Below are 25,590 nucleotides of genomic sequence, written 5' to 3'. Positions count from 1 at the left end.
TCTTGAGAGGTTTGTCATTGAGCACTGACTTAGGTGGTACAGGAGCAGTGGCCTTCCTTTGGTTTCATGCATTAAATCGATATTGCATGCTCTGACATACTGTAAAAGCTACACGTGAAGAAAAATGAATGACTGTGTGCTTTGGTTATGGGAGATGGCCTTTGGAGATGGGGGCTGGCCTCACAACAGAGGTGGCTTCTGTTGTGAGGTGAAGTGGCTTAGATGCCAGCTTTAGGTTCCTTGGTGATGGTAGCAATGTCGGTTTTCTACATTGGTAGAGAGCCACAGCCACAGGGTCAGGTAAAGCGGGATCATACATGGGGAAGGTGATGTAGTTTGAACTTGCTGCCCATGTCACTTCCTCATGTGCTCTCTTGTTGCTGCGCATGGTCGTGTCTCCCGTTATCCAGTGTGCAGCTGCTTGCCTGGTGCAAAGCACCTTCCTAAGTCGTTGGGCGAAAAATGTGATACTGTATAGATGCGCATGATCGGGTTGCTCCTTTGCGTTGTACCACCACTCTCCCTCTCACTGCCCTTTGCCTCTGCAATTTCTCTTCTTATCACCTCAGAATTTTACTTTGTCGAAGCCTTGTGCTCCGCACCTACAGTGTGGGGCACAAAAGGAATGAATGGCTTCGTGTCAAAGGTTTCCTGTTGCATGCTTCAGTGAGCAGTGAGCAGTGAAAGGGGGACTCTGCTGAAGAGCATGAAACTGGAGGTGTAAACTGTGGTTGCAAGAGTAAAGGCTATTTTATATGCTAGAGAAAACTCCATCAGCATCACTGTCAGATGTCCATATTCCAAAAAAAAAAAAAATTCAGCAGCCTGGCTCTAGTTTTTATGTGGAAACCTACTACTTAGTGTGGGGAGCTTCTCCTGAACTCATGCCTGGTCTCTCACCTGCCTCTTTCAAGGTGCTGTTTGCCACGGAGACATTTGCCATGGGCGTCAACATGCCAGCTCGGACGGTCATCTTTGATAGCATTCGCAAACATGATGGCATCTGCGTTAGGGACCTGCTACCTGCAGAGTACATACAAATGGCTGGCAGGTGAGAAGTTGTGAGAATGCTTTATGACATTGCACTAGCCATGTGAGCAGCAAATGCCAGTCTCTTGTTGTTAGGTAGGATATGGGCTTGAGCGAATATTTGATAATTTCAAATATTCACTCGTATAGTAAAGTATTCGATCATCCAATGTTTAGGGTGATTCCCTAAGTAGGAGTATATAGATTTGTTGTAAGGGAGTAATTACTCATTTGCATCCGCCCAAGTGCAGCCATATGACTTCAGAAGAGAGCTATACAGCTTTCACAGAAACTTCATGGTTGAACAAAAATTCGTCCTGGTCCGGTGTATTAAAAGGACGAGCACAGATTTTTCTTCAACCGTGAAGTTTCTCTGAAAGTTATATAGCTCTCTTTTGTAGGCTTATGGCTGTACTTTGGCAGATAGTAATGAATATTTACTCTCTTTTTAACTGTTTCCTTACCAATGAGTTTTTTTGTAGGTTTCAGTAGTTTATTTTTTCTGTATAAACTGTTGCATTAAATATTTAATGTGACACACAAAACAAAAGCTAAATAAATGTGCTTTCTAGGCATATAAGTTTAAATAATGAATTATGCATCGAAACTAAAATTTTATTTGCCAAAAACAATTCTAGGAAAAAATTTAACAAAACTTGTAAAGTGTTATAGGGGAATTGGGGATTCCCATAAAACATTTGACCAACACTGTTCCCTTTTCGAGATATTGATCAATTCGCTCTCGCCCTACCATAAGCTTGCCGTCCCGGTTAGCTCAGTTGGCAGAGCGACTGCTCCGATGAAGCGGTGGTCCCGGGTTCGAACCCCGGACCAGCACGAATTTTTCTTTAACTTCGAGGTTTCTGAGAAAGCTATATAGCTTTCCTTTGTAGCCGTGTGGTTGCGCTTGGGTGGATGCCTATGTGTAATTACTCCCTTATTATAAAACTTTCTACGACACAGATTGACACAGCGCAACGAAACGAGGACGAGAAGAAACAATAAACACAGGACAGGCGCTGGTCCTGTGTTTCGTGTGTCTTCTCGTCCTCGTTCCGTTGTGCTGTGTCAATCTGTGTCGTAGAAAGTATGCACCAACTAGCCCACACCAGAATTCTCTTAGAACGTATAAAACTTGTAAAGACACGCTTGTATATAAACAGAAAAAAGTACTAAGAATCTCCTGAAATATGCAAAATGTTTGGTATTCTATTGGCCACTATCTGAAAACCTCAACGTTTTATATTGAGTTGTTCTCTTGCTATAAAACAATAACTTGAAGCCCTATAGTTGGGCACCGGAGCATGGTCTCCTGATTCCAGGCTAGCTTCCGTTCTCGCCCATGTCAGAACTGAATCCCAACGATAAGGCAGTATCGTCAGGCTCGCTGCTGCTTGGATTCTTGGTAAAATCATTCGTCGACGAAATGGAGTCCTGAGGTTTGGGATGTTTTGAAGTGCGCATCGTGCATGCAGAGGCTGCCAAGTGTCTTTGGAGCGTGTTGATAAAGTGCCGCCATGCGGGAACAAAACATTGAAAAGTAAACTTTAATTGTCTAATTACAAGCCAGATGCGCAGCATGCCAGTAAGCTAAGCGGAAGGTTCCATAATTAGCATGTGAAGTCATTATTAGTGGGCTAACGATGCTCAGTAGGCACGGTAAAGAAAGAGTTAAAGGTTTACTTGTGCAATAGGCACACACAATGAACCTACCCCCCACTTTTGACTTCTAGAATTTACATTTTTTTTTAAGTGTTAGCATTTCTTTGCGGTCCCCTTAGTTCGTGCCATCTGCAGCACAGACCTTAGCAACGTGCCAAGATGCTGCATGCTGATAACATCACGGGGTGTTTATCTTTTGAAGAGAACTCCTGTTGGGGTGGCAAACTTGGCAGAGCACCAAGACGCTCTTCACTCTTGAGAGGAGTGCCGGCGGCGGTGGCTTGCACACACTACTGTGTGTCCGGCTGTGCCAGTGTATGCTTAGAAAGCCGGCGAGCGCTGGAGCCTTGAAAAGGAGTGCAGCAGTTTAAACAAAAATGCTACAAAACAACCGCTGCACTGAAATTTTATGAAGGAAAATTAAAATCGTTGGCGACGAAATAAAAGAGCGCGGGATTTCCAATAAGGAATTCACAGCTTCATCCATTTCTTTTTTTTTTTTTTTCTCACAAAGTCGCACAGCCGAAAAAACCGAACTTTCCCAGGACGGCAGTGATACTCTGAATCGCTTCTGACAAAGGACCTTAGTGTTGAACTTGACGCACGCTGGTTAGAGCGTACGAGCTTTGAGTCGAACTCTTCTTCACTTGGGATTGCAGGCTGGGTGTGTTCGAAACTGGGTTTGCCCCCGAAGGGGCGCAGCGGGGTTTGCGGAGCCTCCTCCAAGCACACACCCCTGAAGAAGCCGGGCGTCAGGCCGGGGGTGGCTTGTACCCATTTTTACCGGTTGGTGTCCAGCAGTGGGTTTTGAACCATCCACCTCCTGCAGCCGAAGTGGACGCCCAGACCACTATGACACGACTGCTCATTTCTATCTGTTCCTTTCTTTGTCCTTGCTTTGCAAATTCTGCTGCAGCCACCCTAAAGGTATGGAAGCAGGACATTCAGACCACCCGAGTGATTTGGCAAGCTCGAGATCAGGAGCGAAAATATCTAACCCCTTTCACACCACAGCTAATGCTTAAGCATTTACATTACACACTCATTAACAGTCCTGTGAGTTTTTTTCACCTCTCATAAAAACGCGCATCTGACCTTGAGGGCCGGTGTTCAGCATGTTAACTTTATCATCTTGCTGCGATTGGCCGGCGTCGTCAACTATCACAAAATTGACGGATCACACCGTGATGCAGCAAACACCTTTCAAAGCAAAGAATGCTGAACACTAGCAACACTAATGTGGCTGACCTCATTCTTTTGTTGATGATGGATGGTCTGATGGACAAACAAACAAATGGGTGGGTTGGCCAGCTGGTGGATGTATATGAAATTTAAGCTATCACAAAAGTAATGTTGCAAATTTTTTTCCCCACGTAACGACTCCACCCCCCCAAACTGTTATCAACTTTTCTTTAAAAAAAGTAGGTTCATTACGTGAGTAATTATGGTATTCATCTCAAGCGGGTAGCCTTTCTAGAACATTTGCTCCGTGTGGTTTCGGTTCAACTAACCTTGTGGGATGGCACCGTTAGGCACGTGCAGTCAAAGCTCAGACTCCATGGATACTTCTTAGGTGTACGTGCCATGCGCCTGCATGTGTGTTCCGGAGCCGGTCTGCGCATGCTCACGGCAGCAGATGTGATCAGGCATGAGCGGGTTGCCCAGATCTGTGTCTGCCAGGTGTTGATGCCTGCACTACCTGCACAACGCATGCGCCGGGACCGGCACAGTGACGGTGTACACCATTCAGGGGAGGTGCGGCTTCCTTGACTTCCACAGGATGAGTTTAAGTTGACTGCAGCTGCCACAGCCACTGCTCTCCTCGTGAAATTTGCTAATTAAGTGCGCCAGCATGAGCACGAGAGGGAGCCAGCAGAAGGCACCTAGATGGTTACTCCTTCCTTACACCTGACATGGGGTAGTGCTGGGCTTACAGACGTGCGGCATGTACGGCTCGCAGGTATCCATGGAGTCACCACTTAAAAGTAACAGTTGACACAGCTTCATACCTGCCGCGGTGGCTGAGTGGTTAGGGCGCTCGGCTACTGAGCTGGAGTACCAGGGTTTGAACCTGATTGACCGTGTCGAAGGCGCCTGTGTGCTGTGTGATGTCAGTGCAGGTTAAAGATTTCCAGGAGGTCGAAATTATTCCAGAGCCCTCCACAACAGCACCCCTTTTTTCCTTTCTTCTTTCACTTCCTCCTTTATCCCTGGTGTGGTTAGGGGAGGGGGGTGTCCAGTGACTCGGGTGTCCACCGAGATAGGTGAGACTGTTACTGGGCCATTTCCTTTCTTCAAGAACCAATATTCATTTTAATTTTTTTTTACATAGCTTCAATGAATGCGACAAAGCTTTAATACACTCTTCCTTTTTTTGATGTAATGGCTTTGCGTGTTACAAAAATACGATTTTAAAATGCCTATTGGGCCTTTAAACCTTCCTTGTGTGCCAGAAGTACCCACTGCGGTGACTCAGTGGCTTTGGAGTTTAGCTGCTGGTCTCAAGATCGCAGGTCTGATGTCAGCTGTGGCGGGTTATTTCGATGTAGGTGAAATACAAAGAGTCCTGTGTACTGTGTGGTGTCGGTGCACGTTAAGGAACCCCAGGTGTTCTGAATAAATCCAGAGCCCTTTACTACGGCATCCCACATAGCCCATGTGTCACTTTGGGACGTTACTCCTCACAGTTTACAATTTTGTGTGCCAGAAGTATTAAAAATGATCGTGTTGAAATTCTTTCAAGAAAATTATTGGAAGAAAATAATTATTGCTTCAAAGCAAAAAACAACTATTCACACAAGCCTAGTATTATTTGCTTTTTCCTGTAGTTGGAATAAGCCAAATGTTACTGCTGTGCCATACTTTGTGCCACATCACGGTACTCTGGACTGAGCAGAAATGTGTCAGTGATACTTTACTCTCCACAGTGGCTCAGTGGCATTTGGCTGCTGAGCGTTAGTTTGCGAGTTTGATCTCTGATACAGTGGCTGTATTTTAAGGGAAGTGAAGTGCAAAAGCACCTGTATATTGAGATACATATTGGTGTTTGTACAAGGACCCCAAGTGGTCAAAATTAATCTGGTGCCCTCTGCTATGGTATGCCTCACAGCCTGCAGTACTGCTATGGCACATAAAAATCCGTAAACCAATTAATTGACAATAACCACATGCACTGGAGTGCATTCACAGGTATAATCTATGCTGTTTTTGACAATGTGTTGTTGACACTCATGGCTTTGCATCAGTTGACCTGGCATATGGAGCACAGTTCTAGGGTCAACAATTAAGTGGGTGTTCACTTAAAGAGTTTGCATTTTTTTTTGCAAATTAATTTGTGTTTATGTACTTGGTCAGCAGTTGGACGTTTCTGGATGCTTATGCTTTTGAGACAAACTTGAAGGAGTCATGAAAGTTTTTTCTTCTTATCAGAAGTTTGTTGTCTCAGAAAATGCTCCAAAAAAGAAGTTGAGCATGCCAGGTGTGTTCAAATATCGGTACTTTAAAACAGTGGATGAATGGCCTTTCAGCAAGGTGAAGCTTGCAAAAAGAGTATTTATTGAACTATGCATGACCGAAAGCATTCGAGAGAGGGCATGACATCAGGAAAATAGCTTCGGTCTGTTTTTTTTTGCCGTATTTTTATTTCTTTTCAATAGGGACTATTTTTGTAATTTTTTTTCTTGCCTCCTGGCTCCAAGAGTGCCTCGCTGGCTGGCTGCACAATAGATTCTTTGAGATCGCATGCTCGTATTCTTTTCTTTGCTCCTTCCAAAATGTAGCTAGTACTGTTACATTACCTACTAAGTAAAAGCTCGTTAATTCGAACTCGGTTAATTCGAACTTACGGTTAGTTCGAACTGACGCCCGGGTCCCGGCACAGCCCTGTGTATTCCAATGGGGGAAAACTCGCGTTAATTTGAACAAATCAGCATCCGCTACGGTTAATTCGATCTAGGAGCCACTGGCTGACACCGCTCCTCGTAGATAGAAGTTGACCCATAGCAAGTAAACCATGCTCCAAATTTACCAGAGATGTAAAACAATGGAAAAAAAAAAGCCGGGTGCACGAGGCTCACGGAGCCCGTGTTTTGGTGCATGCTGTAGCAGGTTTTCGCTGCCGGAGCACTCGCCCGCTCAGATGCTGCTTAGGCGCGAGCCGTTCCAGGCTTTCCTTGTCCTGCAGTCGCTGGGTCGCAATCACGTGGTTACAGGGTTCTAGAAGGTTTTGTAGTGGCAATAGTGGCGCGCTCCCTGTGAGGATTTAAAAGCGGTTGCCGCGGTGCGACGCTGGCATAGACTCCTGGAGCAGAAACGGCGCGTCGTCGGTACGCGCGCTGCATGGCTGCGAGGGGCCGACAGGACAGTTGCGCTGTTTTTTATGGCGTTATCACAGTGATAAGTATCCCATTTTTTTAATGCATCACCGCTTGGCTGCCAATGAAGATGCAAAAAACGAAGGGATTTTTAACCTTTCAAAGGGAAATCAGTGGCGGTGTTTCATTGACGGTGCCAATGGGAGGCAAGGGATGGCAGCTGCTACTTTGAAAATTTGCCCGGCGCTCCTTTCTGTTACTGGAAGAATTGATTTTTTTTTGCTTACAAACAACTAAGCAGCTTAATCTTTGCGTTGCGTTATGTGAAACCAATATATCGCTGTCTCGATGCCGCAATTAGCTCTATTTATTTTGTCTTGAAGAGGAACAATGCCCAAAAATTAACTCCAGACTAAATAGGATAGCGCTTGAACGATGAGTCCGCAAGTGCCTTTTACTGTTTCGCTCACTTGTTGAGGTTCACAACGGCACCGGATCCTTGAGCTTTTTCCTATGCAATAATTCACCACCGTTCTGACTGTAGTTTTATTTGTGAAAATTTTATAATGCTGTTAAAATATCATGCGCTCAAGGCGTTCTTATAACGCTACAAGGAGATTTTACAGCTACCCTTTCATTGTTGTACATTTCATGACTGATGGCACGGTCGGATGTAGCATCAGCTGCATGGGAGTACGACGCCCACTATTTAATGAAGGCCATTCATGCATTCATGCAAATCGCCTTATAGTGCGCAGTTTTCTACCCATGGTGTCAGTGCTTATTCTTTGCTCAAGTTCACTTAAATAGGTTGCGCCATTAATTATAATGATCAACCCATACTGTTACTGGCTCTTCTAATGCTCGCTTCTCGAAGCTTTGTTTTTCACTACTAATTAATTAATGCAGACCTTATAATTGAGTTCCATGTCGCTCCGGCCTATAATCTTAGAAATGACTGTTTTTCAAATTTAAGTTTAACGTTAACGTAACCACAAGCGAAATAAATGCAATTTTAGAATCATAAAATGCTAATTTTGATGCAGTTAACAACGCAACAAACTTCCGCGTTTAATACAGCATTCATTTCGGGCTTGGACGTACATTCTCAGATGGGACATATTCACCAATAAAATAACAGCTGTTATGTTCACATGATACATATATGCAGAAAACTTCCCCGTTTCCACTTTGTACCGGTACTCAAGCGATGTGGAAAGAGTGATTCAAAGGTACCGTGGCGGACGCCTTAATGGTGTCACTGCAGGGATTGCGGCTGCCTGCCAGTCTTTGAGAGCTGCTCAGTGATCACGAATAGTGGCTGCCTTAGCAAAGAAATAACTGAAACCGTCCAAATTACTTTTGCCGCATAACGAGCCCTCTCTCAGTTTCACAGAAAGTGAATTTGTTTCTGTCCGCATCGGTGGACTTCGGTCTCTAATCTGTTTGTCTCTTCGCATAGTTTTATTTATTGCCTTCTTTTTCCTGCTTAATGAGCACTTGCTTCATTGTATTTTTTTTTCTCGCGCTTCCTTTTTCTTTAGCCGCCGCGATGACTGATCAATGGTTGTATATAGTGCGCGCTTAGATGATGCTGATGGAGTCTCGGCAGAAGAAACGCAAGAAAATGCACTTCACCGATTACTTTTAATTTTGACACCCCTTCCCCGCAAATAAACATGTTTTGGAGCATAAATAGCTTCCTATATTCCAGCACTAAAGCTAGCTGCTCACGTGAATGCATTCCAGTACTTGTTTCTGGCGCATAACTGGCCAATCAATTTGTTTCATTTGCCACTAGGACCAGATGAATTTAATTCTCAGAATATGCCCGCCACAAACGTGTAGTAGCGCCTAGCTTGCGATAACGAGTCTAGATTCGACTGCTTCAGGTTCTGCCCGCGCGGTGGGGTGCTATAACCGCTCATTCTAGCGCCCATTCGATAATTCGAACTTCGCTTAATTCGAACAATTTTCCAGTCCCCTTCGAGTTCGAATTAACTAGCTTTTACTATTATTTATGATGCACCAGCATGTCATGGAGGTGGGCCATATGCCTTTTTATTTACTATATAGTGTTTGCCAGCTCCATGTTTTCTACCGCAGCAGTGGCCGAGTGGTTGAGCATCCGCCTTGCATGCGGGAGTGCAGGGTTCGATCCCCAGTGCCGCCGGGTACCCACCGGTGATACAGTGGGTACAAGTTTTCTCCTGGCCTGGTGCTCGGTTAGTAAGGGGTGAAGTGCTTGGAAAGTGGGTCTTTGACCCCACCTTGAGAAATTGAAAATAGCTTGTGTCATGGTGCTCTTTGGCCATAGATGCTCTTGCGCCATAAAAATCCATAATCATCAGCTCCATGTTTTCTGTGCACACTGATTTTTGAGCAAGCGCACTATGTGCACTGTTGATTGCATGTTTGTATTGCAGAGCATATTATATGTCGCCAAAGTAGCAGTTAAGATTTCAGCTCTGTGGATAAATTCTATGGGCAATTTGTACTCACTATAGTGATGATGGTGCATCATTGCTAATGAGTCCAGTGGTTGCAGGTAATGAGAGTGCACTTCTGGTAACAACGTCAGCTATTGGATTCCTTCTTTGTTGATTTACACGAAGTGTGGAGTTGGAATTTAATCAGTCATGGTGACTGGGTTCCAGTTATTATGTTAGTGTGTGTGGAAAATGAAATTCAAAAGCTTTGTATTCACTGTGCTGGGTCATTGTAATGTCTACAGAGCAGAAAGTGTGAAAAGAATGGCTTGGTTCTACTTACCATCAGAGAACCTATATTTCCGCTAGATAGCACAAATTCTAAAAGCTGTCTTATGTGGGTGGAAAAAGCAGTGTGAATTCGAATGGTAGCTGCCCCAAATGTTTCATTAAAAGCCTGTTCCAGTGGTTATGGAAATGAAGGTAAGAACACAGTGCCTGTTTGCACTTCTGTGTGAAAACCTATCACACCAGCAATTTTTGGTGGCGAAAAAAGAAGCATTGCCTGTTTTTAAAACGGGAAACCTCAGTTGATGTGCAAAGTATCTCTGCAGGGCTGGGCGTCGTGGCAAGGATGAGACGGGCACAGTGTTGCTGTTGTGCAAAGGGGATGTGCCAGAGTCAACGCAGCTGCAGACCATGATGCTGGGTCGACCAACAGAACTGCAGTCGCGGTTCCGTGTTACCTATTCCATGATTCTTAACCTCAAGGCCCAAGCAAACAAGCGTGTGGAGGACATGATGAAAGACTCATTCCGTGAGAACTCTAACCAGGTGTGTTTTGGATGGCAGAAGCTTTCAGAACTGCTCATTTCATAGCTTTTTTTTATTCGGACCAAACCGAGGAAGTACTGTTTCTTTTGTTTTTTCAGCTGTTAAAACAACCTGGCACTATTGCAGTACCTTTTCTGTTGTCTGTTTATAGTAAACGGGTTCTATTCTGACAGGTGTGAGTATATTTGCCTGAAAATATGAAAAAAAGAACCATGGCATTTGCCATTTTTAGATGAGTTTAGGTAGGTTTTGCAAAAAATTTGAACCAGCAGACCATTGCCAACTCGGGCTTCTGTGTGATTGTGCGAGTTAATGAGTTTTCATGAATTTGTAGCTTTTGGTGCTGAAAGTAGAATGGTTAGTGCTCAGGAGAGCTGAGTAAACTTGTTTTGCACATAGATGTGGCACAGCAGCAGTGTGTGACAAGAGTGCCGGCTCTTGCCAAGCTGTGGGTGAAATAGCGTTCTTATCTTTTGTCATAGCATTGCAGTAGCCTGTCAGTTTCCAGTAATGGAATGGCATGAACATGTTGGGCTTTCAATTCCTTTCCTTTCTGAATTGTCATTGTGTCCCACACCACACACTGCCTCGTGACAGGATATTTGAGTTTGCGCAGTTGTCCATCATTTGGCTTGGGATTTGGTTTGGGTACATGGTGCATCGTTAGGCCACCAGAGTCATTAGCAAATGGTGTGCGAATGTGATTTTTGCTAATTCCAGGCAGCTGTGATGAGTCTATACCAGCGGCTGTGTGTGGAACCGGGACTGTTGTCACATGTCTTCTGCAACTGTGCTCTGTGGTGGGCTTATGTGTGCAGAGTCAGAGCGTGAGCATGGCTGGGCGATGCGCATCCCTGGAGGCAGAGCTAAGCTCTTTGGCACCTGTTGAGTGCCCCTCGTGCCAGGACCTGTGTCTAGAGCTTCTAGAGGAGGAAGCTGCTGCGCGTGTCGCTACCTGGGAGCATGTGCTGGCACAACCTCAGGCCACGCGGTGCCTCTCTCCAGGGCGCTTGCTGCTTGTGCGGTGCCCAGAGGGGCACAACCTGCTTGGGGCACTGGGCTCCCTGGCACCTCGTGAGAAGAGGCTGACATTATGGGTGCTAGCTGATCCCAAGGTATGTATCTGGAGATGGTATCTGTTCCTCTGATTTTAGTTTAACTCTTTCCTTATGATGATTAAAATGGGCTTTTATTGAAGGCTGATTTTGTTGTTTTTTATTGAAAATGACATGCTAAACTGACATGCAGCACATAGAAATGCTGATAAATGAATGTGCTGCAACGAAGAAGATGACAGTGCGCCAACGCCAACGACGATGAAGAGGTTTGGCCGGCCTCGGCGACCGGCTGCCGCATGCATTTGAGAGCTCGAGCTTGCTCTGGAAGTCCGTACTGGTGCCGCCACTGCTGGGTCAGTTTGTGCCATGGTTACGCCGCCAGCCCTTTCAGCGTTACAATAAACCACTCTTCAGTACTAATATTTTATGATATGCACTTCAAATAGAAATACAATAGAGTTTCAGTGGTGCTATCGTGGCTGGAATGAAGTTCGTTATGATATGAATGCATAAAATAGTTAGACTGAATTCATGTAACGCACACAATGTATAGAATTTCAGGTCTTTCAAACATGCTTCTAATATGGATGATACAAACACAGAAGCTGCAAACTGCTGCTGTTTCATGGTAAGGAGCTCTGACAGAGCAATGGTGTGGCTGAGAAAAGGGGGTGATAGAGAGAGTGGGGTTTCAATGAGATGTCACATGCTTGCACACTAACGCAACTGACGGTTGCTCATCTTAGTGAGGGTGACTACTATCAAGAATGTGCTGTCTGTGGTGGTATGATCTATTTGGACCTGGCCCATTTGGGTCTTGCAGTTGGTGCGGGAATGGCAGAGGGGTGGTTGTGGCACAGCTGTTCTTGTTCCTTTCCTTCCCTGCTATGAGTCATTCCTCTTTCTCTTGGTCCTGTTTCTCAACTTGCTGTAAGGAGGAAATACAGTTGTAGACTTGTCATGGGTTGTTAGATTCCTAAAAGGAGGGCATGTCATAAACAGACTAACATTTTGAAAACTAGTAGTCCATAGCATAACAGTAACATATATCTCTAAGCTCGCGTTTGACGTGCAGTAGCCTTAGCCACTTATACGCCATAAAACCCAATAAAACAACAACAAAGCATCAACATGTGGCATCATTTGGCAGTGGACGTGAAGCGGCAGATTTGCCATTGGATGCTTCCTTGGGGATTGGTTGGGTGTCCAGATTTCATCTAACTCCTTTGCACTTGACTACAGAAAACAAAGGAAAGTGAACAAGTGCTCAGGGGGGAGCCTCAGTGTGTTTAGCCAACGCTTGGACAATAGGACTAGTCGTCATGGGCAAACCATTCATTGGCGGGGGTTAAATGGAGCCTTGCTCCGAGAAGGAAGCCCCGCTGTGGGGAAGGAATAATGGTGAATTATGTCTGACTTCTACAGCTTTTCTTTGGGCTGCAAAACAAACCAAAAACACTTGGCAGAGACACTTAAGACTGCTTACCTGTGGGAATGTGGTAATGTGAAAGCATTACTGTTCATGGGTGCATGGACACACACACACACACACACACACACACACACACACACACACACACACACACACACACACACACACACACACACACACACACACACACACACACACACACACACACACACACACACACACACACACACACACACACACACACACACACACACACACACACACACACACACACACACACACACACACACACACACACACACACACACACACACACACACACACACACACACACACACACACACACACACACACACACACACACACACACACACACACACACACACACACACACACACACACACACACACACACACACACACACACACACACACACACACACACACACACACACACACACACACACACACACACACACACACACACACACACACACACACACACACACACACACACACACACACACACACACACACACACACACACACACACACACACACACACACACACACACACACACACACACACACACACACACACACACACACACACACACACACACACACACACACACACACACACACACACACACACACACACACACACACACACACACACACACACACACACACACACACACACACACACACACACACACACACACACACACACACACACACACACACACACACACACACACACACACACACACACACACACACACACACACACACACACACACACACACACACACACACACACACACACACACACACACACACACACACACACACACACACACACACACACACACACACACACACACACACACACACACACACACACACACACACACACACACACACACACACACACACACACGTGTGCCTGTAACACCACCTGGAACACTGTATGAGGAACGGTTGCTTCACAATTTTGATACAAAAATTGGTTTTTGAGGAAAGGAAATGGCGCAATAACTGTCTCGCATCTTGGTGGAGACCTCAGCCACGCCTCAAGGGAAAAGGTAAAGATTCTGGGGAGGCATACAATTAAGGTGCGTATGTCGTCGGTTCAAATCCCTGGCGCAAGCTAGCCTCCAACTTGACTTCACATGTAAGCTATATGCAGTGCGGAGCGCTGTATGACAAACGGTTGCATCATAATTTTGGTATGAATCTTGTCGGAAAAACTGGCACCACATAGAGGTCGACCAGTGGCGAGTATATATAGCCGAACAACATGTATAGGATTGTCTGAAGTGGCGATGCTCAGCTTGCCGTGTGCGTCATACGACCGCTTGATGACGTCACTCTATTTTTCTTGCCACCTCTGGGATTTTCTGTGCCATTTGCGAGTGCACACATTAATACACTAACACATATTGCCGACTTTTCTTGTAGTGGGATTAGTTATGCGTTTGCATTAAACTTAATACTTAATCAAATGAAAATGATGATAGATGAGTATGGGGAAGCCATCTAGCACTTTGCTTCAAACTCTCAGTGGTGAGCACTTGTTTATATGGAGATAGCTCGAGCAGAACAAGGAAAACCAGCCGGTGGGTACACAATGGAGGTAATGATGTATGGAAGAAAAGGTGGAGCAAAGGTAAAAAATTTGCAACCCTACTTCTGCCCCATTTGAGCAGCAGTTGGGGAGAGACTACACCTGCCCACACTGCCTGCAGATGTGAATATAGGAAAAAAATGAAGCCATCAATAAGCATGGCTTTAACATGCGATGCAGCTTTCCATGGTAGGGCTGCCATGACGTGCAAACTTCCACTACTTATATGAGAGGCATTGCACTGATTGGCTTGCAGCCAGTGTTGCAACTGGGTGATTGAAATGAGCTAGCTAAATATATTATCCATCTTTCTGCTTGTATTTTGAGTTTTATAAATGGAATAACTTTACCTTGCATATGCTAATTTCTGTAAGTTTTTTTGCACTGATCTTGGTCATGCATTATTTCATTAATGAGCTGTGCAAAAGCCTTGCAGGACTTCTTATGATTTGCTGTGTATGTTACCTGCAGCCTCAGACAAGTAACAAGACCCCGCTGCCTTGGCCACTCTCCAAAAAGATTGCTGTTCCAAGTGGAGCCTTGACGGTACAGCAGATGACCATTATGTTCAATAGTGTCCTCTGCATTTATGCCAAAAGCGTCAAGATTGATCCGAAACGCATGTCGTGAGTTGGAGTCTTCGATTTTAGTGCATTTTATTTGTGTGAGGTACAGAGCTGCATTATGAAAACTTAAAACATTGCCACAATAGCATGGCAGCATAGTTGAATATAATGCAGTGCTGTTCTCTTGCCTGAAACCTTTGCTTGCTGTTTTTTTTTTTTTTGTCTCCTAATTGATGCAGTCATGTTTTTTTGCTCTGCTGCTTCATTGCAAAGATGTTGCCGAGGACGCTGTATTTAAATATTTAAGGGAAATAACCCAGTACATTAGTCATGATAATGCTACTTTACACTTCCCAGGATAAACAAATGTCGTGAGCAGGAAAAGCTAAGCAGACTTAATATAGCTGTCATCTGTTCTGAGTGCAAAGTAGGGAAGAAAGAAGACAGTAGAAAAATGGTGCACAGTAAAAGCTTGTTAATTTGAACTTCTAGGGGCCGGAAATCAATGGTTGAATTACGAATGTGGACGCAAGCAAGGGGAATGCAAATTGGTGTAACGGTAACGGAATAGTGGGACTGCTTTTAAAAAGAAAAAGAAATGACCAGCGATGTGCCAGTCCCTGTCGGTGTCAGAAAATGGCTTGCAGCTGGATTCGGACGACCAGCGAAAGTGTGGGCCTACAGATGCCGTCGCTGTAGGCTAGCGGCAAAGCTCAGAGACCAAAACTACGTGGTGGGGCTATTTTTTGGCATAGCGACAGGGGCCCTCCGATCGTCATTATGCCTGCCATTACATGCACTTAACATGTGTGCGGGTTACAGTGCACCATGCAGTAGGTGCGATATTCACGCAATCGCTTGCCCTGCTGGGACACCTAATTTGCCCCTTCCGGAACCTGATGCAAAATTTCACAAGTGGGCTTTCCCGCTTATCATAGTTGACAAAAACGAGATGGCGGAGCTCACGCCAGGACAGTTGTGAAGGGGACATGATGAATGGCATGGTTGTGGTCTTTAGGTCTGTAACGAATTATGGAAGGAAAAAAAAAAAGGAAATGCGCTTTTGCGTTGCGATTGTTCGAAGTGGCGGTTCGGCCATCTTGTTTTTTTTTCCATCATGAGTTGTCTGTGGGAAAGCCCACTTGCGGAATTTCGCATGAGGCCCAAGCCTAGCAGCATCCGAATGATCGGTCCACGCGTAAACAGCATTAAAGAAAAGTGAAGAGGATGCATTTGTATTGTCTTTCTGGCACTTTGAGCTCTATCTTCAGGTAATTTGTTCAGATATTGTGTTTTCATCACAGTCGTTTTTGTGAAAGTCTGCACGGTACTTGATCGCTGGTGAATGTTTGGGAATTTTCGAGTAATTGGAATTTCTTGAATATCAATTTATCAAATTAAATGTGACCTGAATATCAAATTTGTATTCGTATTTGCAATTTGGAGTATTCGCAGACGCCTAGTAATTACAGCTCTGTATGCCAGCACTTGATGCTTGTAAAATTTCTAGACCAAATATATAAACATTTTTCATGCATAAAGTTATGTTACATTGTTCTAAAGTAGTCGCAGTAACCCCTTCATGGTTTAGAGCAGTGAAATGGTGGATTACAACACTTTTCTGAATCTAGCCATGAGAGCCCTGAAACATACTTGGGCTTCAGTTAGCATCACATGTATGCAATGGCAGTGGTTGTTAAAAGTGGCCAACCTACATGGCATGGTAATTTCTTGCTTTAATTGTTCTCTATTGACTTCCCTTCTATGCTATTTGTGTTTCTAATGGTACACTCCACAGTCTGCTCACCATGAATTAGCTGGAGTATTCGTGTTATTATTGAACAGACTAAAAAATTATTTTTGATACAACAAGCCTTTGTTTTGGTGCCTTGTTTTTTTTCCCCCACTTGAGGTGTCGTGGAGTAAATAAAGTTAATTTACTTGCATTACTAAATATGAGCCTGTGAAAAGAAATCTCTTGATTTACATGGGGGGAATTCTCTTAGGTTGGTAATACACATAAGCAAAAAGTAATATTCACTGGCATGGATACTGCTGGCATGGTTTTGTCTCTGTTGTGTGCTTAGAATGCGTGACATCAGCTTTATTTTGTAAGAAGTTTGTGTGTTAAAACCTTGCAAATGCAGTAATTAGTTTGTTTGCCTTTATTTTTGATTGGAAGTATGAGGATGGCTACATTTTAGCATTTGACAGTGGTTAAAGGGAAGGAGACACCATTTTTTGGTTGGCGCGTTCTTGCAAACATTTCGTATTGCCCCAAGATGTAGGATACATGCGCCACGATTCATATGTGTGCGGTAAATAATTTATTATTGCGTTATTTATACTGACTGATTTTGGTTTTGGTTTCTGAGTGCTGGTGTGTGCTATGACGTCACACCCAGGGAAGAGCAGCAACCCTGATCACACGGGCCTCAAAAGTAGTGACCCACGGTCTGCTGCGTCATTTGCTCTCATACACATGCTATGCATACCATCGCCTTTTGAAATGCCGGAAAACTTGGTCAATACTGCGATATGCTGAGGAAAGCCGAGTGAGCGAGGGATGACACAGGGTTCTGAAACCAAGCGGCTCGCTTGGGCCGATCTCAGTTGGCATACCGCTCATGCCGGCGTGGTTTCTGCTGTGTATTTTGCTTTGCCGCGCTACTTTGACACCAATGCTTGCTGGACGTCTGTGTCAGTGGCCAGTAGCCGACATAGCATCAGTTGGCCAATCCCCTGGTCACATTACAACGCCATGTTACCTTACTGTCCGTACCTACCAACATCTCTGTCTTCACTTCGCTCTGCTTGCGCAGCCGCACCGTGAGACTGCTCTGGGTCCTGTGGCTGCTGATTTCGATATCTGCTGCTCGCTTTTTTTTCAGCTGCTTGTTTAGCCAACAGTCTGTGTATTCGCTAAATGAATTCAAGATAATTCTACAGGATTTGGTGTTTACCGCGTGAGTGCATAATTTCCCCAGGAATGTGCTCATGACGTCGACTTCACCTTAGTACTACTTTTGTTTATATAGCTGCATGTGCACAGGCAGCAACTGCGGGACCGTTCAGCATGCAATGTGAGCTACGTTCGTCCTATGGTGAACAGTGCCTTTTCTTTTTCGCTGGTTGTATGTTTACTTGTTTACGCAGTGTGATAACTCTGAATGGATCACCGATGAGTGCAAGTGTCAGCCTGGGAAACGCTTCACAGCGAGATTGTTGGCACCGCATAGGCCCTGCGTTTCTCGCTCGTTGTAACTGCTTTTTCCGATGTTTCCAATACTTGACTTTAAGTTACTTTATCTAGAAGTATGTTCGGCGCCCATTTTCAATAATGAAAATGGCTCAAATTGTCTTCTACAAGTGGCGTTGATGACTGCTGCCGGGCGCCTGCAGCTTTGGTCCGCAGACTGGATCACACCGCCTAGCAGTGGTGCTTTCCGATCGATGTGTGTGTGTCCTGAGATGTGAGCAATCATCTATTTCCGGTCACTGTTGTCAGTACTATGCTCGATGACCATTTGTATTTGCTAAAACTTGTGAACTTGCTCTCCACAATCGCAGACATTGCAGATATACGAATCCTGCAGACTTGCTAGGCCTACTTGTACCGCTGATGATTGTCGAAGAGTGAACATGTGAAATGTAGTAAAAATAATACAGATGAGGTATAGATAGGAGCAACTGTTCAGGTCGTTGTCTCATCAACATGAAGGTTTCTTTCGGGCGCCGATGCTGGTGCTGGCTGGTGCATCAGCGACAGCATTTATTTGCCAATCACCCCACCAATGCAGCACCTGGCTGATGTCGTGCATCGCCGTTCATAGTACATCACATTACTGTGCTCTGATGTTGCTATTATTAACTGCTGTCGTTCTTAAGGTTATTTGTCACCAAATATCGTGCTAGCGATAGGTCTCGTTCATGACAAAGAGCACTAAGGACTCTTTGGAGCTGAATTAAAATATATTTTAAGTGTTTGTTGCATTCAGTACTTCTCCATGGGTGACGTTACATTCAAGGGAAGTCCATTTTTTGGTGCCTCAAGCTCTTTAATTATGGGTGCTTGATGTTTGCTGCAAGTGTCAATGAATGCTTCTACACACCTGGTCTTAACGTTGCCTTTATTCTGAAAAAATAAGCATAACACATCATAGTGGTGTTATCGGAGTAACAGCATTGCTGCGTTTTAGAGAAATACAGGGAGCGCCTTGTAGCGCAGCGCGATATGCCGGGTGTCCCAGCTAACTAGAGCCAAGGGTTAAAAAAAAACTATTAGAGACAGGCGAGTGAAACCAGTTGCATATTGGCGAGAGCCATCTTGCGCACCACGGGCATTTTTTTTGTTTCAGAATTCATTAATAGTTTAATTAAGTTTAGTTATATAAATTAATAAATATCGAATTAAGACAACAAATTGCATTTGAAGAGTTGTTGAGGACCTTCAGAAACCCCCATTCCATCATTTACGATAAGGAAACTCTCATGCACGTCTTTTTTTCCCAGCTCCAAAGAAAGCCGCGAAATACAAAATCAACCACGTGACTAACACACTTGCGCTCCAAGATTGTGCTGCTCTTAAGCGTGGTTTGAGCAAACGAAATCACCTGCATCCTTTACTCGACAGCCCTGCTGCAGGCCAATATGTTGGCGGCGGCAACTCGCACCGTCATGTGTGCCACTGGCTGACGCAGATGAGAGACCACCGCCAACATATCGGCCTGCCGCTAGCGCGAGCCTGCTGGGTCAAGGATTCAGGTGATTTCATTTGCCCAAACCACATTTGAAAGCAGCACAATCTTGGCTCGCAAGTGTGTTAGTCACGTGGTTGATTTTGTATTTCGCGGGCTTTCTTTGGAGCTGGGAAAAAAGATACGCGTGAGGGTTTCCTTATCGTAAATGATGGAATGGTGGTTTCTGAAGGTCCTCTACAACTCTTCAAATGCAATTTGTTGTCTAAAGTCGATATTTATTAAATTAGATAATTAAACTTAATTACACTATTAATTAATTTCGAAAAAAAAATGCCCGTGGTGTACAAGATGGCTGTCACCAATATGCAACTGGTTTCACTCGCCTGTCTCTAATAGTTTATTTTTTAGCCCTTGGCTCTAGTTAGCTGAGACACCTGGTATATAGGTGGGAACACAGTGACCCATGCCATTGGCAGATAAAGTTTCCTAGTTCCTCTAGGCACTACTAGATGACTCTTTGCCAGGTGGCTCATTTTCGCGCATTATTTGAACCTGTTGCATGGGTAAGAACCGGCACCTTGATGACAAAGCAGTAACCCTCACCTGGCATTCGCTTGCTGTTTTGTTCTTTCGCTTGATGGTTGGCTTGTTTGTTTGTCCTCGTCCCTTGCATCTGTTTATGTGCACCTGGTTTAGTGCCCGCGTTCCTCAAATAAGAAAAAAAAAGGCTTACGACCATACCTCGGCAAAATTACGAGTGCTCACTCAGGCTCCCTCAAAAAAGTTTTGTCAACCTACCAGCTCACTCAAACTCACACTCACAGAGGCTTGGGCCCACTCGAACTCATGAACTCAAACTCATTTATGATCAAATCTCACTTGGGCTCACTCAGACTCACCACAGCGATTCACATCTCACTCAGACTCGCGACTCATCTAGGCTCACTCACTCATTTCAACTTACGACTCATTTGGACTCACTCATTTCAATTCATGACTCATCTGGGCTCACTCATTTCAATTCACGACTCATGTGGACTCTCATTTCGACTCACGACTCATCTGGGCTCATTCATTTTGTCTCACGAGTCCCAACTCATTCGGGCTCACTTGCCCATTTCAACTCATGACTCAGCCAGTCTCTCCTTGACTTATGACTCCTAAAAGCTCACTCATTGGACAGATGAATCTGCTTTACACCCAACGGCCCATGTTATGCGCCTGAAAGAACCTTTACATGTGGCAACTATGGCACCTGTACTTGTACTTTTTGTGGTTTTGTGCTCTATAATTCACTAACAATTTTGGGTAACTTTTGAAACATAAACACTTCTTTTGGTGCTGCAATAATTTTGCCTTTATTGTCCTTTTTTGTTTCTGTGCTGTGGTACCCTTTCTCCAGAATTAATCCTATTATCAAGCGTTTATATCTGGCTGTTTCTGCGTTTGAGACCCTCTCAAGAGCATCGAGAGCCTCCCCTAAGGACTTTAGAACTGCTACGTTACTGTTATTTACGTTACTGCCATATACAGTCGTTATAAGCTAATTTTCCTATTACACAGCTTTTCTCCTCTGCTACTGTTCTCCATTATTATCCCTTAGCGGATCCCATCCGGAGACACATTTTTTAGCCTCATTCTCAGGGTTGCATCCTCCTGCTGTTTTCTTTCTTATCCGCACTTCATAGAGATGAGCAAAAATTGTGTCTTCTAGGGTGTGATCAGAACACCAAACACCTTGGGTCCAAGCTTCACTAGTTCACTACACGGACACACAAGCACTTGTGAAGCGGTGCAGCTTGCACACATCTGTAGGTAGGAGAGAGGCAAAGCTCGCCTGCGAAGACAGGCTCCCTAGTTCACAAAATTATGCAGGCACCTAAGCAATTCTTATGGTGCGTAAATGCGAGAGCACTGCTTGTCTCTGAGTTTTTGTCGGGGACTCGGGAGGTGAACGTTGTTTCGCTGCAGCAGCTCACTTCGCACGTTTCGCTGCGTTGGTCGCGTACTTAATCGGGCAATGAACTGCTGCCTCCGGCCATGCTTTGCTGTCCCGCCTGATGGTGTAGACGCGAGCGATTGAACTAAAGGCCGAATCACCGCGGTGGTGAGTACTTTCCATTTTGTGTAATCTCTAGTCCTGTTTCATGAATCGACAGGGTGCATCGTATTTCCTAGTGTATCTCGCGGAGGCAACACGGCACTGTTTACATGTACATCAAGCCATGCGGGACAGTGGTATCTCGCCCATGCGGCGGACGAGTTCAGCTGCTTCCATCTTGAGCCAACACCCTCTGGAGAGCTTTGCTAGAGCTTGGTCTTTTTTGTTATCTGAGTGAGGGGGTTTTGTACCCCAGGCAGGAGGAGGGGCACCTCCAGACCTGTTTCCATTCATCGCGGAAATCGTCTTCTCCTTCTCGAAAAGAGAAAGTCACAATAATGCTGATGACTTCACTCGCGTGCGGCGTCTCTGCCACGAATTTCTCGCACGCGTGCCTGCCACGGCTTTCTGGCTATGGCCCGGTTTTCACACAAGCCAAGTAATGTTCTAGCTTCAAAAGACACGTTTATTCCAGTCTTCCTCTAGCAAAACAGTCAATCACACTGTTTGGGGGACGCGTAACAAACAAGGCGCTACGGCGCACTCAGGGTGACATGGACAGCGACACTGCCAGCATGGTGTAGGAGGGCTCCACGCGACAATGCTGTGATCTCTTTCGCAAGGCACGGTACGTGTGTGGAATGTCACTGGACTCAGTAAATTGATATTCACTGGAAAGCTTTGTGGGCTTCTCTCCTGTATACTTTCAACAACTTTGCTTTCATACAGCTAAAGAGGCACCTCCCCATTTTCTTCTCACACAAGACTGTGAACATTTCATCTGTGAAAGAGCGTTTTCATTTGGAGCGCGCTCAATATTCTGCTACTTGTCCATGCGGCAACACAGAAACGACGTCGCTATTTCACAAGTGAGCACAATCGGATAGCCGAATAATCTGAGGACTAAGATCATAGAACCAGCTTTGATGAAAGCATCATCCTCGGGACCATAGCAAATTACCAAAAAAGGCTCTTACTCGAATCTTGGCACATTCAAACGATCCCTGACCAGAAAACAAAACCTGCCATCGACCACCCTGCACCTTTCACATCATCGCTTTCCTTCATTTGGCCACTTTGTGCCCTACCATGGAAATATAAAGATATGCCAGTCATTGAGGAACAGGAGAAGTGAACGAATAAATGGTTTGCAAGAGATATTTTCCAGTGCTTGTCTTCATGCAGTCTTTCTCAGTTTGGCTCAGGGTTTGCTCGATTTAGTGCAACACTGTAAATGTAAAGCTACTTTTCACGTTTCCATTACTATGGTATGGCACTGAATAATTAAACAAAAAAGAAATCCACATTTAGTTTCGACATTTGCATGTATGAATTCCTTTCTTTCAGATAAGTTCTAGGCTTCTGACTGTGCGTGCAGATGGAGTATGTTTCGGGACATTTTATGCATAAAAAAGATAGAATTAAAGGTCAAAAATATGGTGCTATGGGTAGCAGACTGGGTAAAGTTCAGACCTAATGACATACCTAAAGTTAAAATGCAAAAAAATGCTAACACTGTGATGCCATGAGCTCTTAACTGCAGCTAGCCCATAGGGAGGCCTGCCTGAGAGGCCTAGAGGCATGTAGCTGCCACTCAGGGGATGCAAAGATCTGAGGCCGCTGCATGCGTTTTGCAACTAATTAAGAAACAACAAAAGAAGAACTACAGCAAGCGCGTTACCGCCAGACACAGGTAATATCCACTGAGACCAAGCTCGTGTTCTTATGACCTAAAGTGCAACAGACACAGAGTTACATATCAGGAAACAATGAAATGGCTTTTCATCATTATCTGGATTAGAAGATTAAGTATTTGAGTGCACAAGAAACTCGACCGGACTGACAACAACTGATAATGATCTGAATGTGACCCCGGACTCGCCAAAACTCGGATCATGATCTGAATGTGAGCCCGGACTCGTGACTCAGATCACGATCTGAATATGAGTTCGGACTCATTCACGACTCAGATCATGATGTGAACGTTAGTCCGGGCTCACTCACGACTCAGATCATGATCTGATCATGAGTCCGGATTCACTCACGACTCGGATCATGATCTGAACATGAGCCCGGGCTCACGACTCAGATCATGATCTGAATGTGAGTCCGGACACACTCACGACTCTGATCATATCTGAAATGAGCGTGAGTGAGCCCGGGTGAGCCCACTCATAAGTGAGTTCGTCTACGTATGCTTACGACACATGTGATTGAACTGAACGGCAGTTGGCTGGCCAAAGGCTAAGGAACAAGTGTCGCGTGGTAGCATCCGGTTTCTATGGCAATATGGTAGTTCATGTATGTTTTTGTTTCTGCCAGCGAAATTTCACTGCTTTGCCAACAAGACGCTTTGATCACAGGCCTGATTTGGAGGTGCATGAGTGGGACTTTATCTGGCTGCTGGCATCCAGTGTGTTTCATATGTTGTGTCCCCACCTATATATTTTACACCATGCCTTGTAGCTTTTCTTATTATTTGAAACGATTCAAGGCTCATGTGAAAATTCTATGCAGGCAACCACAGTGTCAGAATGTCCTGGGCCAGGAGCTACTTGAGCTAGTGGAAGCTCACCCTGGTGGTCTGCCAGTCATTAATGTGGTCAAAGACCTTCGCCTGTCGGCCATGGAGACTGTGGACTTGGTGAAACGCAGCCAGCAGCTTGAGGAAAAGCTGCTGAAAAGCAAATGCCTCACTTGCCCCCTGTTTGAAGCTCATGTAAGTGTGAGTGCAGCCTAGCAGGTAGCATGCTAACTGATAACTGGACCCCACTTTGCCATGAATTGTTTCCATGTGGCAGCCCAGAGCAAGGAAATGTGTTTTTATTGGTTTTTATCTGTGCAGAAATCCTCCAGAATGGGAAATTAAAGATATAGCACACAATGCAGATTGCCGCTGTACTGTTTGCTGTTATAAATTAGCATTGGAGCCGGGAAGGGTAAGAATTCATCTGCATGGTGGTACTATGCCGGTGCAGGCAAAATTTACTGCACATCTGCCGAAATGATGCATTTTGATTCAGAAGCATCATGTTATTTCTCATCAAAATGTGTGCTGAACTGAAAGTTGCAGTGTACTGAAATTTCAAAATTCATTTCCTTTGGAAAATGGTGGTTTTGGTGGGGATTCTGCAAAAGTCCGCTAAACTGAAAAGTGACATTCGTTCATTGGCATTTCAGTATGTTGCCAAATTTTGGTGGCTTGAACATACACTGTGAAGGTATATACAGGCTGTTTCTACGAAGGTGATCCAGAATATTTGGAAATAAGCTTTTTGAGGCATAAAAAAATGGGTTCTCTGGCATTGCAATACCAATGTTGGCATACATCAATAAACAGGTCAGTCGTGTTAACTAGTAAGCTGGTTAACTATTTCTAAAGGCTATGTTATTATTAACTACAGTTGAACCTTGTTATAAGTAATCACCGTGCCCCTTCAGCTTCGTAGCTTCATAGCCGTAGCTTCGTTGTAGCCGGTGTTGACCGAGCTTCTAAGGGGAATCGTCATTGCTTCATTATATCCATTATTTCATTATAAACCGTTTCATTATAATGAGGTTCAGCTGTATTGCAGTTAGGTCCCTCAGTGCAATTACAGATTTGTAGCTGGGTCTTAGTAATAGCCATATCACTTTTTAAAATTTACAAAATGCGATTACCTTTGTCTCTGTGGCTCAACAAATTTTGGTCTTCGTGTGTTGCGTTTCAAGCATCGCGCATCTTTGGTGCTACAACGCCCACCAGTTTACGTCGCTCCGTGGCGCACATGTCGCATTACCTTCACTTTCCCCTCTGTTCTAGAGCAGCGAGCAGCGGTGAGCACTTCAGCATGGGCA

General features: G+C 44.8%; 1 protein-coding gene and 1 long non-coding RNA gene across 10 annotated transcripts in view; one reads left to right on the top strand and one right to left on the bottom strand.

The window, feature by feature from the left end:
* The window catches only part of LOC144115242 (superkiller complex protein 2-like), a 121,360-nt gene that overhangs the window by 59,362 nt on the left and 36,408 nt on the right, over positions 1 to 25,590 (top strand). For all 3 annotated transcript variants that reach the window (XR_013311312.1, XM_077649534.1, XM_077649533.1), the window contains exons 16-20: positions 915 to 1,051; positions 10,048 to 10,267; positions 11,086 to 11,382; positions 14,858 to 15,012; positions 24,271 to 24,472. Coding sequence is in view for 2 of the 3 variants with exons in the window: in XM_077649534.1 (XP_077505660.1) it covers positions 915 to 1,051; positions 10,048 to 10,267; positions 11,086 to 11,382; positions 14,858 to 15,012; positions 24,271 to 24,472 (1,011 nt within the window). In the remaining variant the exon portion in view is untranslated. The remainder of the gene's footprint in view (positions 1 to 914; positions 1,052 to 10,047; positions 10,268 to 11,085; positions 11,383 to 14,857; positions 15,013 to 24,270; positions 24,473 to 25,590) is intronic.
* Positions 1 to 25,590, bottom strand: part of LOC144115243 (uncharacterized) — a 36,179-nt gene that overhangs the window by 1,319 nt on the left and 9,270 nt on the right. For 2 of the 7 annotated variants that reach the window (XR_013311314.1, XR_013311313.1), the window contains exons 3-4: positions 4,203 to 4,390; positions 900 to 1,023 (exon numbers count right to left, since the gene is read on the bottom strand). The exons of 2 other annotated variants lie outside the window; for them this stretch is intronic. This is a non-coding gene — a long non-coding RNA (uncharacterized LOC144115243). Of the gene's footprint in view, positions 1 to 899; positions 1,024 to 4,202; positions 4,391 to 11,412; positions 12,254 to 20,255; positions 20,360 to 25,590 lie in introns of those variants that run through there. 3 more of the 7 variants (XR_013311317.1, XR_013311318.1, XR_013311316.1) reach the window with 3 other exon arrangements.

This window comes from Amblyomma americanum, chromosome 1 (genome assembly GCF_052857255.1).
Source record: "Amblyomma americanum isolate KBUSLIRL-KWMA chromosome 1, ASM5285725v1, whole genome shotgun sequence".
Taxonomy (NCBI): Eukaryota; Metazoa; Arthropoda; class Arachnida; order Ixodida; family Ixodidae; genus Amblyomma; species Amblyomma americanum.
Note: the sequence above shows the minus strand (reverse complement) of the source record. Positions and strands in the feature narration are given on the sequence as shown.